The 16,442-nt window shown below is 46.0% G+C and overlaps 1 protein-coding gene across 1 annotated transcript in view; it reads right to left on the bottom strand.

Annotated features, from left to right (window-relative positions):
• LOC148902294 (mitogen-activated protein kinase kinase kinase 11) overlaps positions 1-14,371 on the bottom strand; it is a 34,936-nt gene extending 20,565 nt beyond the window's left edge. Inside the window, exon 1 of the mRNA XM_088990702.1 lies at positions 12,306-14,371. Coding sequence (XP_088846828.1) covers positions 12,306-13,065 — 760 coding nt within the window. The 5' untranslated portion in view covers positions 13,066-14,371. The remainder of the gene's footprint in view (positions 1-12,305) is intronic.
• Between the last annotated feature and the right edge of the window lie 2,071 nt (positions 14,372-16,442).

Raw genomic sequence — 16,442 nt, 5'->3', positions numbered from 1 at the left:
GAATATTGAACAACACAAAATTAATTTATTCTATTTAGAAATGTATTTTAATATAGAAAAGGACTACACTTTCCTCCATCGCGGGTTCATAGTCTTTGTATTTTCCAGGGTTTTAATAACCTAACGTTCACATTGGGTCTACTGCAATTCTATAGCAAACCAGCGGAAAAATAGTGGCACGCTTGAACGCAGGAAATGGGCTCATTTGACAAAAAGGACGTAACAGGAAGCATGTCGACAAAGTTCACTGGATGTCGAAAATGATCCTCTTTAATAACCTAACGTTCACCTAACCTAACGTGCTGAATGACTTCTTCGCCCGCTTTGAGGCAGACAACAGCTCTCCAGCACAGAAGACCCCACCACCTCCCGGCGAACAGGTGCTGACACTGTCCGATTACAGCATGAGGCGATCCCTCAGAGGGACCAACGCACGCAAAGCCGCAGGTCCCGACGGCATTCCTGGCCGTGTTCTGAGAGACTGCGCTGAGGAGCTCACAGATGTCTTCACGGACATCTTCAACACCTCTCTGAGCCAGGCTGTTGTGCCCACGTGCCTCAAAGCCACCACCATCTTCCCGGTCCCTAAGAAGTCGTCCCCCACCTGCCACAATGACTACCGCCCAGTCGCACTCACTCCCATCCTCATGAAGCGCTTCGAGCGGCTAGTTATGAACCACATCAAGGCTGCCCTCCCCCCCAACCATGACCCTTTCCAGTTTGCATATCGGCCCAACCGCTCGACCGACGATGCCCTCTCCACTGCTCTCCACACAGCGCTCACCCATCTGGAGACCAGAGACTCCTACGCCAGAATGCTGTTCATCGACTTCAGCTCAGCATTCAACACAATTATCCTCCAACAGCTCACCGACAAACTGAGCAAACTGGGGATCAGCACCTCCCTGTGCAACTGGCTGCTGGACTTCCGGACGGGGAGACCACAGGCAGTCAGAGTTGGAAACAACACTTCCAGCACCATCACGCTGAACACAGGGGCCCCCCAGGGGTGTGTGCTGAGCCCCCTCCTCTTCACTCTGCTCACACATGACTGCTCACCATCATCACCCAGCTCCACCCTCTTCATAAAGTTTGCGGATGACACGACTGTGGTGGGCCTCATCAACAACGATGAGGAGACAGCCTACAGGGACTAGGTCAGCCGCCTGGCCACGTGGTGCAAAGACAATAATCTCCGTCTGAATGTGGAGAAGACGAAGGAGATTGTTGTGGACTTCAGGAGAGTGCGCCCCCAGCATGCTCCACTCACCATCGACGGTGCTGCAGTGGAGAGTGAGCAGCACCAAGGTCCTGGGAGTGCACATATCCGAAGACCTGTCCTGGAGCCACAACACGGCAACACTGGCCAAGAGATCCCACCAGCGCCTGTGCTTCCTCCGCAAGCTCAAAAGTGTTGGAGCCCCGACCCCCATCACGACCTCCTTCTACCGCAGTACCATCGAGAGCATCCTGACCAGCTATACCACCGTGTTGTACGGTGCCCGCACCGTGTCCTGCCGTAAGACTCTGCAGCGCATCGTGAGGACAGCTGAGAAGATCATCGGTGTCTCTCTCCCCCCCTTCAGGACATCTACAACACCCGCCTCACCCGCAGAGCCATCAGGATCGCTGGCGATCCAACCCACCCCTCCCACAGCCTCTTCAACCTGCTGCCATCGGGTAGGAGACTGCGGAGTCTCCGAGCCAAGACCAGCAGGCTCAAGGACAGTTTCTGCCACCAGGCAGTCTGGAGACTCAACTCCCTCCCAGCCCTGCCCACCCTGCCCCTTCCCACTGCCACACTCACCGAACTCTGAGTACACGCTACATGCTTTACTATCATCCAGAACTGTATTTATTTGTTCTTTCTCATTTTTTCTGCAAGACCTCACTTCAACCCTTTCTTGTTTGTTTTTGCATACGTCACTTCCTCACTTTACATAGGTCACTACCTCACTTTCCAGACTACACTACCTCACTTTACATTCAGAAATTACATGTATTGTCTGTTGTCAATTGTATGTCTTTTTAGCCACGTTACAAGTGCCTTGCATGCCTTGCACGCTGTGTCCGAGAGGACATTAATTTCATCTGTGCTGTATGTCATGCATATTAGCATATTTGACAATAAAGCTGATTTTGACTTTAATCCTGCTTTTTAAACCGACAATCAAATAAACGGTGGCTGTAGGTTCTTTTTATTCACGGGAAGCTTTGCGCATGACTAATGACGAGTATTGTGAGGGTTTGGTAGTTATTTATTTCATGGGAATATATAGAAAACCACGGGCTGAGGACCGGTAGTGGTCCGTGGGTTATTTGATACTGGGCCGCACAGAAAGAATAACTTACATTACTTCTGTTTTATTTAAATTGGAATCTGAAATATATTTTATTTTGAAATTATACCGGATTGTCTGTTATTTCTGTGACAGATGCGGGTCAAGGCGCAGTTTGATCACGTTGATAGGTTGCCAGTAAAATGAAATCCGGGAGGTAGCGAAATGAATCAAAAACAAGCGTTTTTGGATTTTTTTCTTTTGAGGTCCTCAGCCAGGAGACACAACAGGAGTTTAGAATTTTAAGAAAAAGGAGGCGACATTTAATCGATGGTATTGATGTCTTACTTCAAATATGGATTTATCTCAATGAGATTTCCACACACTAAACCCACTGTAAAATATGTGGTGATGGTGAGTCGTATTGCATGCATTTTGTATCTTATTTTGAAGGTAAGTTTCATCGTTACCATGGTGACCATCATATTATCTTTGCAGCGAACACCATTTTTTTGTGTACGTGTGTTATCCGTTGCACTTGCTCTTTATTTTTTCTATCCTTTCACCCCCACCCCATCCCTTTTCAATTGCTGCTGTGGACTGCAAATTTCCCCATTGTGGGACGAATAAAGGTATTCTGATTCTGATATTCTATGCATACAATAATAATAATAATAATAATACATTTCATTTATGGCTCGCGATGCCCAAAACCTTAAAAATTTAACTGCAAGCCTCCACGTTTTGCATCAGGTGAATTTCCAAAGTAAAATGTCACCAAGACACCAATGGCGCCGGATACACAGCCACTGCGATGTAGCCAAACGGCGCGGGATAAAGCTGAGAAACATCGCTTGGCTGACATTTCAGCCATCTTGCGTCGGTCGTGAGCCAACAACGTAAAAACACACAACAACAAAGCCAATGTGAATTTTAACTCGTGATCAGGCACGAAAAGGAACGTGCCAAAGTCACAAAATCGCGAGGAAAATGGCCTCTGGAGAACACCAGTCAATGTGCTTAAACATTAACCACACATGCATGCAAACACTGCAAAGGCAACACACACGCATTCTTAAGAGAGGGATGTTTGTAGTGTGCATCTGGTGAATGAAAACATGCTGGTAGAGGCACAGCTCACACACGCCTGTCCCATCGCGGAACAAGAAAAAAAAACTGTTGATCCCAAAAAGCTGTCAAAAAGAAAAAAAGGTCAGCGAGTACCAAGTGCTTAAGGCAAGGGTGTCAAACAATTATTATTATTTTTGCCGCGATCCACATGATGTGCCAAACATTTTTTTAGTTTGTAGTATCAGCATCCTTCGATACCTTGGTATCAGCCCGATACCATCGGCACTCGCCCCGCCCTAGATGCGTGGCCAACCATGACCATCAAGAAACGCACGCACGCACACGCAAAATCGTATGGATGAAGTAAACTGGAGAGCTTTGTCCCGTGAGGAAGGCCACTCAAATTCCCGAGGAATGCACCCATCAATGATTCTCTGGGCAAAGTATCTCGGCCAGGGGGTGCCCTAAAAAACGGTCACTTATTAACAAACGTGTGTGTGGAGACACAACCTTTGCTCAGCACTTGGCCGAGGAGGTGACTCTCCCCCCCTCCGCCGTGCCACCGTTCCAATCCAAGATGGCAAAGTGTTCTAAACAACAAGACAAAGCGAAAAACAGGAAAGTCCCTTTTTAAAGCAATCGCGTTTGCGTTCGTGCCACATCTGGAGAGGCGAAATGACACATGCGTGCAATATGGCGCTCCGCGACTGCTCCTCAGTTGTTTACGGTCATATAATTGTGACCTTGTCGGGAAGCGACGGCACTATCTCTCCGGCAGGAAAGGAAAGCGCCGTGGAACTGAGGATTAGGAAGAAGTCAAAAGGTGAGAAGGACACTGAGCCTCGAGCAGAAAAGGCTCCTATTGCCCCCCCATCCTTCACCCTTGTTTGTGATCTTGTGATCGGCACTGTGCAGAAAATAGCCAAGGCAAATTTGCAGATGGGCAAAGTATTGTTTTCAAAGAGTGAAGATTGGGATATATTTGTTTACATATATTTGCCAATGTTGCCTTTCCAACATATCGTGAATATTGAACAACACAAAATTAATTTATTCTATTTAGAAATGTATTTTAATATAGAAAAGGACTACACTTTCCTCCATCGCGGGTTCATAGTCTTTGTATTTTCCAGGGTTTTAATAACCTAACGTTCACATTGGGTCTACTGCAATTCTATAGCAAACCAGCGGAAAAATAGTGGCACGCTTGAACGCAGGAAATGGGCTCATTTGACAAAAAGGACGTAACAGGAAGCATGTCGACAAAGTTCACTGGATGTCGAAAATGATCCTCTTTAATAACCTAACGTTCACCTAACCTAACGTGCTGAATGACTTCTTCGCCCGCTTTGAGGCAGACAACAGCTCTCCAGCACAGAAGACCCCACCACCTCCCGGCGAACAGGTGCTGACACTGTCCGATTACAGCATGAGGCGATCCCTCAGAGGGACCAACGCACGCAAAGCCGCAGGTCCCGACGGCATTCCTGGCCGTGTTCTGAGAGACTGCGCTGAGGAGCTCACAGATGTCTTCACGGACATCTTCAACACCTCTCTGAGCCAGGCTGTTGTGCCCACGTGCCTCAAAGCCACCACCATCTTCCCGGTCCCTAAGAAGTCGTCCCCCACCTGCCACAATGACTACCGCCCAGTCGCACTCACTCCCATCCTCATGAAGCGCTTCGAGCGGCTAGTTATGAACCACATCAAGGCTGCCCTCCCCCCCAACCATGACCCTTTCCAGTTTGCATATCGGCCCAACCGCTCGACCGACGATGCCCTCTCCACTGCTCTCCACACAGCGCTCACCCATCTGGAGACCAGAGACTCCTACGCCAGAATGCTGTTCATCGACTTCAGCTCAGCATTCAACACAATTATCCTCCAACAGCTCACCGACAAACTGAGCAAACTGGGGATCAGCACCTCCCTGTGCAACTGGCTGCTGGACTTCCGGACGGGGAGACCACAGGCAGTCAGAGTTGGAAACAACACTTCCAGCACCATCACGCTGAACACAGGGGCCCCCCAGGGGTGTGTGCTGAGCCCCCTCCTCTTCACTCTGCTCACACATGACTGCTCACCATCATCACCCAGCTCCACCCTCTTCATAAAGTTTGCGGATGACACGACTGTGGTGGGCCTCATCAACAACGATGAGGAGACAGCCTACAGGGACTAGGTCAGCCGCCTGGCCACGTGGTGCAAAGACAATAATCTCCGTCTGAATGTGGAGAAGACGAAGGAGATTGTTGTGGACTTCAGGAGAGTGCGCCCCCAGCATGCTCCACTCACCATCGACGGTGCTGCAGTGGAGAGTGAGCAGCACCAAGGTCCTGGGAGTGCACATATCCGAAGACCTGTCCTGGAGCCACAACACGGCAACACTGGCCAAGAGATCCCACCAGCGCCTGTGCTTCCTCCGCAAGCTCAAAAGTGTTGGAGCCCCGACCCCCATCACGACCTCCTTCTACCGCAGTACCATCGAGAGCATCCTGACCAGCTATACCACCGTGTTGTACGGTGCCCGCACCGTGTCCTGCCGTAAGACTCTGCAGCGCATCGTGAGGACAGCTGAGAAGATCATCGGTGTCTCTCTCCCCCCCTTCAGGACATCTACAACACCCGCCTCACCCGCAGAGCCATCAGGATCGCTGGCGATCCAACCCACCCCTCCCACAGCCTCTTCAACCTGCTGCCATCGGGTAGGAGACTGCGGAGTCTCCGAGCCAAGACCAGCAGGCTCAAGGACAGTTTCTGCCACCAGGCAGTCTGGAGACTCAACTCCCTCCCAGCCCTGCCCACCCTGCCCCTTCCCACTGCCACACTCACCGAACTCTGAGTACACGCTACATGCTTTACTATCATCCAGAACTGTATTTATTTGTTCTTTCTCATTTTTTCTGCAAGACCTCACTTCAACCCTTTCTTGTTTGTTTTTGCATACGTCACTTCCTCACTTTACATAGGTCACTACCTCACTTTCCAGACTACACTACCTCACTTTACATTCAGAAATTACATGTATTGTCTGTTGTCAATTGTATGTCTTTTTAGCCACGTTACAAGTGCCTTGCATGCCTTGCACGCTGTGTCCGAGAGGACATTAATTTCATCTGTGCTGTATGTCATGCATATTAGCATATTTGACAATAAAGCTGATTTTGACTTTAATCCTGCTTTTTAAACCGACAATCAAATAAACGGTGGCTGTAGGTTCTTTTTATTCACGGGAAGCTTTGCGCATGACTAATGACGAGTATTGTGAGGGTTTGGTAGTTATTTATTTCATGGGAATATATAGAAAACCACGGGCTGAGGACCGGTAGTGGTCCGTGGGTTATTTGATACTGGGCCGCACAGAAAGAATAACTTACATTACTTCTGTTTTATTTAAATTGGAATCTGAAATATATTTTATTTTGAAATTATACCGGATTGTCTGTTATTTCTGTGACAGATGCGGGTCAAGGCGCAGTTTGATCACGTTGATAGGTTGCCAGTAAAATGAAATCCGGGAGGTAGCGAAATGAATCAAAAACAAGCGTTTTTGGATTTTTTTCTTTTGAGGTCAGGAGACACAACAGGAGTTTACGAATTTTAAGAAAAAGGAGGCGACATTTAATCGATGGTATTGATGTCTTACTTCAAATACGGATTTATCTCAATGAGATTTCCACACACTAAACCCACTGTAAAATATGTGGTGATGGTGAGTCGTATTGCATGCATTTTGTATCTTATTTTGAAGGTAAGTTTCATCGTTACCATGGTGACCATCATATTATCTTTGCAGCGAACACCATTTTTTTGTGTACGTGTGTTATCCGTTGCACTTGCTCTTTATTTTTTCTATCCTTTCACCCCCACTCCTACCCCATCCCTTTTCAATTGCTGCTGTGGACTGCAAATTTTCCCATTGTGGGACGAATAAAGGTATTCTGATTCTGATATTCTATGCATACAATAATAATAATAATAATACATTTCATTTATGGCTCGCGTTGCCCAAAACCTTAAAAATTTAACTGCAAGCCTCCACGTTTTGCATCAGGTGAATTTCCAAAGTAAAATGTCACCAAGACACCAATGGCGCCGGATACACAGCCACTGCGATGTAGCCAAATGGCGCGGGATAAAGCTGAGAAACATCGCTTGGCTGACATTTCAGCCATCTTGCGTCGGTCGTGAGCCAACAACGTAAAAACACACAACAACAAAGCCAATGTGAATTTTAACTCGTGATCAGGCACGGAAAGGAACGTGCCAAAGTCACAAAATCGCGAGGAAAATGGCCCCTGCTTAAACATTAACCACACATGCATGCAAACACTGCAAAGGCAACACACACGCATTCTTAAGAGAGGGATGTTTGTAGTGTGCATCTGGTGAATGAAAACATGCTGGTAGAGGCACAGCTCACACACGCCTGTCCCATCGCGGAACAAGAAAAAAAAACTGTTGATCCCAAAAAGCTGTCAAAAAGAAAAAAAGGTCAGCGAGTACCAAGTGCTTAAGGCAAGGGTGTCAAACAATTATTATTATTTTTGCCGCGATCCACATTGTAGTTAGAATTTCCTCTAGGGGGCCGTTATGAATTTGGGGAAGCCATTAAAATGTTTCATCGCCCCACATGTCATATAGCGCACGCAACAAATGAATGAATAACTAGTTTTCACATCTGAAGAAATTTGGACTTTCGCAAGCATCGTGGAATTTCACAAGTTTGATTTGTTTTCGCTGGCCAAATCAAATGATGTGGCGGGCCAGATTTGGCCCACGGGCCTTGACTTTGACACAGGTGCCTTAGTGTGTCGTATTTACCGCCGGACGTTTAGAGTATGTCGCACCAAGTTACTTTGAGGGTTAAAGAGTGTCGGGTTCCCGGCGCCTGTCGAAGTCAACACGTGTTATACAAGTTCAAGAAATGCGCCGCGTTGACACTTGCACTTTGCGCAGGTTTGGAAGCGGCCTCCTCGGTTAAAAAAAACAACAACAACAAAAATGGATGTTTGAAGCTACGAAGAGAAACCAAGTCATGAAATATTCGTAGTGTAGGTCAATTTTGAGATTTCATAGATTCCTCAACTCCCTGTTTTGTCCACACCGGGCGGGCAAATAACATGTTATTTAGAAAGCAGAGCGGCCGGTGTTGGAAACAAACATGCAATTTTATTTAAGTCAAGCTTAAAATAACATTTTACAGTTTTTCTCTGACGTGCGCTTTGAAAGTCAGATAACAAAACACAGAAGAAGAAGCGAGATGGGGTGTTCGTTGTAAAGAAGCCACATTTGCTCAAGGTTCACCTCAAAAGACACCCCACTCCCCATTAAAAAAATGCTACATACAGTATGTCATTTTATAAAATGATCAATGAGCCCAAAATATGCAATGGGAAAATTCCAGGTAGCGCTTGATTCGCTCACCTAAACATTCCCGCTCAAAGTCCCAGTAGACAAAAGACGCTGGGGGCAGAAGACCTCTTACATAAATGCCCCTATTCAATCGTTCATTTGACGAAAGCGACTGTAAGATTCGGTTTCAAAAGCTTTTGTCGCGCGGTCGCCCATGAGGGTCCGCTCGGGGGCTAAAAAATGGCAACAGTAAAAAAGAAACTGGTGGCGCAATCGGCGACATTCAGCCCAGCTTGTGCCTATTTTTTTGTATTCCCTTTTGTTCGATTTGGGTTCATCCACGCGTCTCGCTCAACGGTCAGTCTTGGGAAAGCCTTCCGCCAGCGACACGACAACAGGATATTGCTCGGTGTCGTAACAGGACGGTCGCCACTCAGACTTGTCTGGGCAGGCCAGCGACGACGGGTGGGGGGGAACATACAAAAAAAACCACAACAACAACAGGGACACGATATGATCTGGTGGGCGCACAGAAATGCTGTGTTTGTGCCTACGCCACTCAACGTCGCTATTTTTGGTTTTGGAGGCTCAAACCCCCCGCTCCCACCCGCTTCAACCCCAAGAGGTCTACCTGTACCCGACTCAGGGGCAAGTAAGATAAGTCTTGACAGAAAGCGGAGAGTGCGTGGGGTCATTTGGGATCATGTCACAGAGCGCTAGCGCGTGTATGAAACCTAGAGGGAATGATCGGAACAGGGGAGCGCTTGTTGTCAAAGTCAGGTGCCTCGTTGTAACGGGACAAGATGCTTTTCTGAGTGATCCATCTGTCGCTTTGTTGACAAGGTCCTATTCAGCAATCGAGTTGCAGGCCCATCGGGGATTCTTGAACTGGCGCCTGGCTCACGAATCGGTTTAACATCAGATCAAATTTTTATGGACTGGTCCTTTAAAGGCTGAAGAAATACAACAAAATAATGTGATATGACCCGCATGAAAACTGTTGTATTTTCAAAACATGATAATAAACACGAATGAATACACGAGGAGCGTCCTATCTGGCCGTCAAAATAAAATAAAGCGCAAATACAAAGTGCATGAAAAATACACCTGACCATCACCGCGTACTATGCAGAGTGGACTCGGTGCATGTGAATCTCAACTTTAGATAAATCCGTATTTAATAATAATAATAATAATAATAATAATAATAATAATACATTTCATTTATAAGCGCCTTTCAAAACAGCGGCAGCCACACACGCCAGTGTTCACTCGATCCGAGACGGTCTGATAAATGTCGTATTCTTTTTCTCGAAAGTCACCTTTTCTCCTTCCCATAGAAACTTTCCAAGGAATGTATTTTTTTAACTCATTTAGCTAGCTCCCAGGTTTCATTTTAGCATTAACCTATCCCATGACTGGGAACCGTTCCCTTCACAGTGTCAAGAGTGACATTGTAGACCACATGTGTTGCTATCCACTCTGCAGATCTCTCGCACACCCCCATACTGGATGTAACCCCAAACCATGATTTTTCCTGATTTTTCTGATGAATCGTCCATTGAACTGCATCCCAATCGCCGCAAATACTGCAGAAGACCTATTGTTACATCCAGTAACATCAACAGCCTGAAGTATTGAGAAATTCTTTCTGTCTATTACATCCCAAACCGCAAGAGAGGGCAAATTCTGCTGTAGGATGGTGCTCCTTCTCATACTTCAGCCTCCACATCAAAGTTCCTGAAAGCAAAGAAGGTCAAGGCGCTCCAGGATTGGCCAGCCCAGTCACCAGACGTGAACGTTATTGAACATGTCTGGGGACAGATGAAGAAGGAGGCTTGGAAGATGAAACCGAAGAATCTTGATGAACTCTGGGAGTTCTGCAAGACTTCTTTCTTTGCCATTACAGATGACTTCATCAATAAGTTCATTGAGTCATTGCCAGGACGTATGGATGCAGTCCTCCAAGATCACGGGAGCCAAACACAATATTAATTATTTTTCTAAGGCATCATGACTTTATGTTCTGACGTTATTGGAGCATATTTGTGTCTTCAAAATGAAATATATGTATCATTTCTACATTATTTTTGTATGCGACAAGACATTTGTCCAAGCAAAATCTGACCTTTCTGTCCTAATTAAATGATAAAACTCAATGAATGATACTAAACTTTATTTTGGTATACTAAGCATTATCTAGAGGGCTTCACCTTTCATATAAGTAATTTCTGATTCCAATAGATCAACTACAAGTCAAGTTATTATTTGTTGTTCCTACAACTTGGATAAGCGACAAGATCTTTGTCAGGGACTGTATTCTTGATTGTGTTTTTTTCGATGTACAGAGAACCCTTGTTTATCGCGGGAGATACGTTCCAAAAATAGTCCACGATAGGTGTAATCCGCAAAGTACAATGTAGTCAGCTTTTTTTTTTTATTTTACAATGCAAAACTGTACATACTGCAGAATGAAACAAAAAATAAAACCTCTTTTTTAATAGTTTAAAGAACAGTGTTGTAAAACAATATTTTGCTGCTGTGCCTATTCGTCCTGACTTTGCTGCGCTGTAGCGTCTTTTTCTACTGAAGGAGTCTTTCTCCGAAAGAAGAACATTGTTATCGGTAGTTATTGGCACTCTCTGTTTTTTGGCTTTCTTTTTGTGAGAATAGAGAACAGCTCATGGAGCAAAGCCAGTGTGTTTAATTTTATTCTGCTTTGTTTGCAGTGTTGTTTGCAGTGTTGTTTCTTTTACTGTGTTTGCACATTTGCAAGCCATTAATAAAAAATAAAAATACAAATGTTTTTTACCCTGAAAAAAAATCTGCGATGCACTGAAGCCCCGATAAGTGAACCGCGAAGTAGCGAGGGATCACTGTATTGTTTCGAGTTTTGTCTGTTTGTGAAGTGGAAATAAAAATTTGGAGTCTCGAGCATGAAATCTTTGAGCGATTGTTCACCGGCCTGGCAGTCAGATTGGAAACGCAACCCCAAAACCACATGGTGATACTGACCTGTAACCAATGAATAGGAGCAAAACACAATTGAGTTGACAACCCAAACTAAGAATGGAATGATGCAAAATAATTACTTTTGTCGCCTGGATTCGAAAATTCCGCGACAACAGTGGCAAAATTTGCCAAACGTGCTCAGTCTAGTTGTCAATTTTTGCCTGTTGGAGAATTTGATTGTATTTAACTTGATCCAAATGAGACGCACGCAGACTCGCAGAGACCCGCCCAGCGTCGGACGGAGTTCACAGCACGACTTGCTCGACTCCACGCCACGATCAAGCTCTGGGATACATCTGTGTGTCACTTGCCTGGGAGATCTGACAACGAACCTACTTAAGATTAAAGAGAAACATCAAACTCTTTAAGTCCACCTGTTGCCCAACCCAAAAAAGTTTTTTTCCAAGCACGTAATTTTAAAAATATTTATGTTCATTATTTGATTACAGCTTTGACCGCTAAAAACTCAAAGCAAGTCCACCAATTGCACAACGAAAAAATTGACTTGATAAATTTGCCTTATGTTTGAGAACCAAACTTTGATGAAGCATCTCTGGCAGTGAATGGGAGGGTGGGGTGGTCACTTACTGTTGTTGGACTTGAGGTCTCGGTGGATGACGGGGACGATGGCCTCGCTGTGAAGGTAGAGCATCCCACGAGCAATCTGCACAGCCCAGTTGACCAGAACGTGAGGCGGGATGCGGCGTCCGGCCAGCGCCCGGCTGAGCGCCCCCCCCGAGGCGTACTCCATGATGAGGCAGAGGTTGGGCTCCTGCAGGCAAACGCCTTTCAAGGCGATGATGTTGGGGTGGGTGAGCATGGCGAAGAGGCGCGCCTCCTGCCTGACGTTCTGCGCCGTCACGCTGATGTCCTCGTCCGGGTCCTGGCGGGCGGCCTTGACCGCTACCAGCGCGCCGCGCCAGGTGCCGCGGTACACCTTGCCAAAGCCCCCCACCCCGATCACCTCCTGGAGGCTGAGCTCTCGGAAGTTCACCACGGCGGGTTCAAAGTCGCCCACAATGGCCACCGGGTCCAGTTGGCTGACCACGGCGCCGCCCGGTAGCTTCCCGTAGCCGCCGGGCTTGAAGGATCCATAGTTGGAGGGGAAGATGCCCACCTTGTTGTTGACCTTCCCCGCCCACCAACCTTCGTCGCCCGAGATCTCAGAGTCTAGTGAGAGGACCTCCACCAGGTCGCCCTTGCGCAGGGTCAGCTCATCTTTGCAGGACGCCTCATAGTCAAATAAGGCCGTCCACACCGGGTTGGTGAAGTTGCCTTTTTGCGACTGCTCCAAGTTCTTCCAGTTGGACAACGGGCTTCGGCTGAATATGTTCTTCAGCGGCTCCATCGAACCGCCAACACTCCTTTTGGCTGGGTTGGACTCTGCACCCCCAGGGTTTGAAAATAAAGTACAATGGAGTACTTTATCGCGCCTCGCTCCCTTTCCCGTCTGTCTCGTTGGTTCATTGGGGATGAGTGAAATGTTCAAAAGCCACAATCGACTCGTTCACAAATAATTCGACCGCACGGGAAATAAACGCAGGCTGCTGCATCTTAGGCGACCGGGTTTGGATGGTGGGAATTAAAAATTTGATGCCGAGTGGCGTCAAGTCATGCGCTGTGCTGTCTCCCAACACATGGTTGGAGCGCAATCTAATGTCTCGGAATCACTGGCCTGTATTTTACACCCTCATAAAGAGGAGAGCATTCGTTCCTTCCTTCGCTTGACACCAGCTGAATTGCTGCTTTTTTTTATAAACTCACAGAGGCGAGATGCTGGCTTCGGTGCATCAACATTTTCTTAGCTTGTTATGTACTTTTAGCCATTCATTTAGAATGTAAGACTTCCTGACTGGACTTTGTGAGGTCCTCGGTCAAGACTAAAATGACAAAGAAAAATGGAGAAGATCCACCAAAGGCTTCCAGTTTGGACTCTAAGGTTATTTTTCTTTACCAGATTTTTTGCCAGGAGCCGGAGTTGTAAATTGCTTTTAGGGGATTAAACTAAGAATTAACCAAAAGCCATGAAGCTCAGACTAAAGTTCTCAAAGGATTTCTGAATGGATTCTCAGAAATATTTGTCAGTATTTTTAGCCTTTTAGTGAAGTGAAACGACGCTATGGAACGACTCGAAAGACAGAAAAGACAAGAAGCTGACAAAAGTTCACCCGGGCTTCCTGACTGGACTCTGAGCTCTGTTTTGAAATATTTTTAGCCAGTAAATCGAGTGGAGCCAACGCAAGCAGGAAGCGCAGAGGAGTGGAGAGAAGAATAGCAGGAAAGGGAGCATTCAAGCCCAGCCGGGTCAGTGTTTTACGACAACTTTCGGGGGTGACCGCCACGCATCCCCGCAGGGAAAAAATGGTCAAATCGTGAAGGAAAATTCCACAGGAGGCATAACGAAACTCTTCCAAAACAACATGCCGGCCCTTATCTTTCCAAAGTGGACCTCGTCGACCTTATCCTCCTCATCCTCGCGGTGGTGGTTCTTGAACGGGGTTAAGCTGCACCACTCCGACGGACATAGAGGAAGTTTGTCGTGTTGAAAAATATCATAATCCCATCTCGTCGTGTTATTACATTCCGTTTCCGAGCTCCGTGGAACGCGAACTAACTTTTACGTCCGCGCGACAAGAGAGGGTGGGGATTCAACTTTTTTCCCGTCTCCGACCGGAAGTCAGGTGACAGGACACCAGTAAAGCTACAACCCCTTAACTACTCACGCTTCTGGCGGAGCCTTACAAAATAAGAGGGCTTTGCGATTGAATCTGAGCGACGCAAACATGAGTTTAAAAAACTTACGAACTTAATTGGTTCCCAGACAGTGTGTAAGGAGAAAAGTGTGTATCCCAAAAAAAATTCCCACAGGAAACCATTAAAATGAGAATAATCCGTTCCCAGGTCTCCATAAAATATAATTTTCAACTAAATAAGCCTTAAAACTTCACACAACATACCTTATTCTATGTATAATAAATGTGCTATTATAATGTAATGAAAGAAATACACTGCACTGTATAATAAGTCACTTTATTTACATTTGTGATGGTCGTTGATGGCTCTTAATTGATCCCTGTTGCTTTCTGACTTGTAAGATCTTACGAAACTGAGGCATCACATTATCATTCATCATGTTGATGATTCTCATAGCCTTTTCTGGATGGAACTGTTCAATAAAAGCCTGCACATCAACTCGTGAATGGCCTGCTTCTGCTTGTCCTCTTGTAGGCAAATCAAATCCTCTGTGTTGAGGACTTCATTATGGTCAGCAACAAGGTCCTCGATGTCATCTGCATCCACTTCGAGTCCCGTAGGTGCTGGCAGAGATTTTATTACAACAAAAGGCGCGAGTCCGATGATTCAATGGGCGCGGAATAAAATGCAACAAAAGAAGGCGGGCGGGGCGAACCGTCCTGCACATTCGCGATCCCGGAAAGCACCAAAATTACGCCATCGCTGCTAACAATCACCTCGACAAAGCAAACTCTTGAACTTGCCAGCACAAGACACAGCGAGACGTCGTAATCATGTCACTAGTGAGGTGACAGCGACTCGTTGAAATGTCCCGGTGATGGGGGATCAACACGCACACCACGCACATTCGCGATCCCGGAAAGCACCAAACTTACGCCATCTCTGCTAACAATCACCTCCGGCAAAGCAAACTCTTGAACTTGCCAGCACAAGACACAGCGAGGCACGGTGCGTCATAATCATGTCACTGCTGAGCAGTGACGTGCGGTGAGGTTCATGGCTGGTGAGGCACTGACGTCATCACAGTCAGATTTACAAACACATGAACTCCACAGAGTAGCTTATTCACCATTTGATTGGCAACAATTAACGTTTTGTTTAAAATGTCATGTCAGCATTCTTTATATATACTGTATACAAACTATAGCATAGAAAAAAAGATTTAAAAAAACGTTATAATCGCCTTACCTTTACTTATAAATGAAGTCCACGTCTCTCTGTCTCAATGGAGATCACTACCAGTGAAGAAAGTCGTCCTTCATCAGTCCTGTTCCGACTGTATGTTTTCAGTCTTTTGTGCTGAGAATGACCGCTCCACTGATGCTGTAGTAGCTGGAACAGTGAGCACGAGCTGAAGCAACTTTGTTGCTTCAGGAATAGTTTCAATGAGATCCTTCTTGGCCAAAAAGATGAGAAGCTGTCCAGGAGATTTACATTCATCCCTCACCGTTTCTGAGCTATACAGTCCGGTGTTGGTCTTCCTTTAATTATTATCTCCTGCTTCGATTGAAAGTCCAGTTTAGAAAATTCTTTCAATTTAGATATGTAATCCAACATTCTGAAAATAAGGCCAAGCAACACGAAAAAAATGACTGGATGGTTGCACTTAACTTGCTAACTGTTAACTGTAGCTTGCTGTCACTAATTCTATTATTCTGCAGCCGAGGAGGCGCAAGAAGAATCTGTAATTACCAGCGCCCCCTGTCATGAGGCAGAAAAACTGTGTGCCTCACCTATGCACAGAGTTTTGAGAAAAATAAAATAAAATAAACACTGTAGTACAGTGTTTATAATGTACAGTGACTGTACATTATATAAACCAGCTAAACTATAGACATTTACTTCATATACTAAAAGGTTTTGAACACTTTAATAGCGATATGCAGAAGAACAGCAATGCGGTCTCACTGCAGAGCAAGCCAGCACAGTTAGCATAGTGATTGCGCAATCCATTGGAAAAGAACGTTAAAG

This window comes from Hippocampus bargibanti, linkage group LG02 (genome assembly GCF_051943395.1).
Source record: "Hippocampus bargibanti isolate YZ-2025 linkage group LG02, ASM5194339v1, whole genome shotgun sequence".
In the NCBI taxonomy this organism is placed as follows: Eukaryota; Metazoa; Chordata; class Actinopteri; order Syngnathiformes; family Syngnathidae; genus Hippocampus; species Hippocampus bargibanti.
Note: the sequence above shows the minus strand (reverse complement) of the source record. Positions and strands in the feature narration are given on the sequence as shown.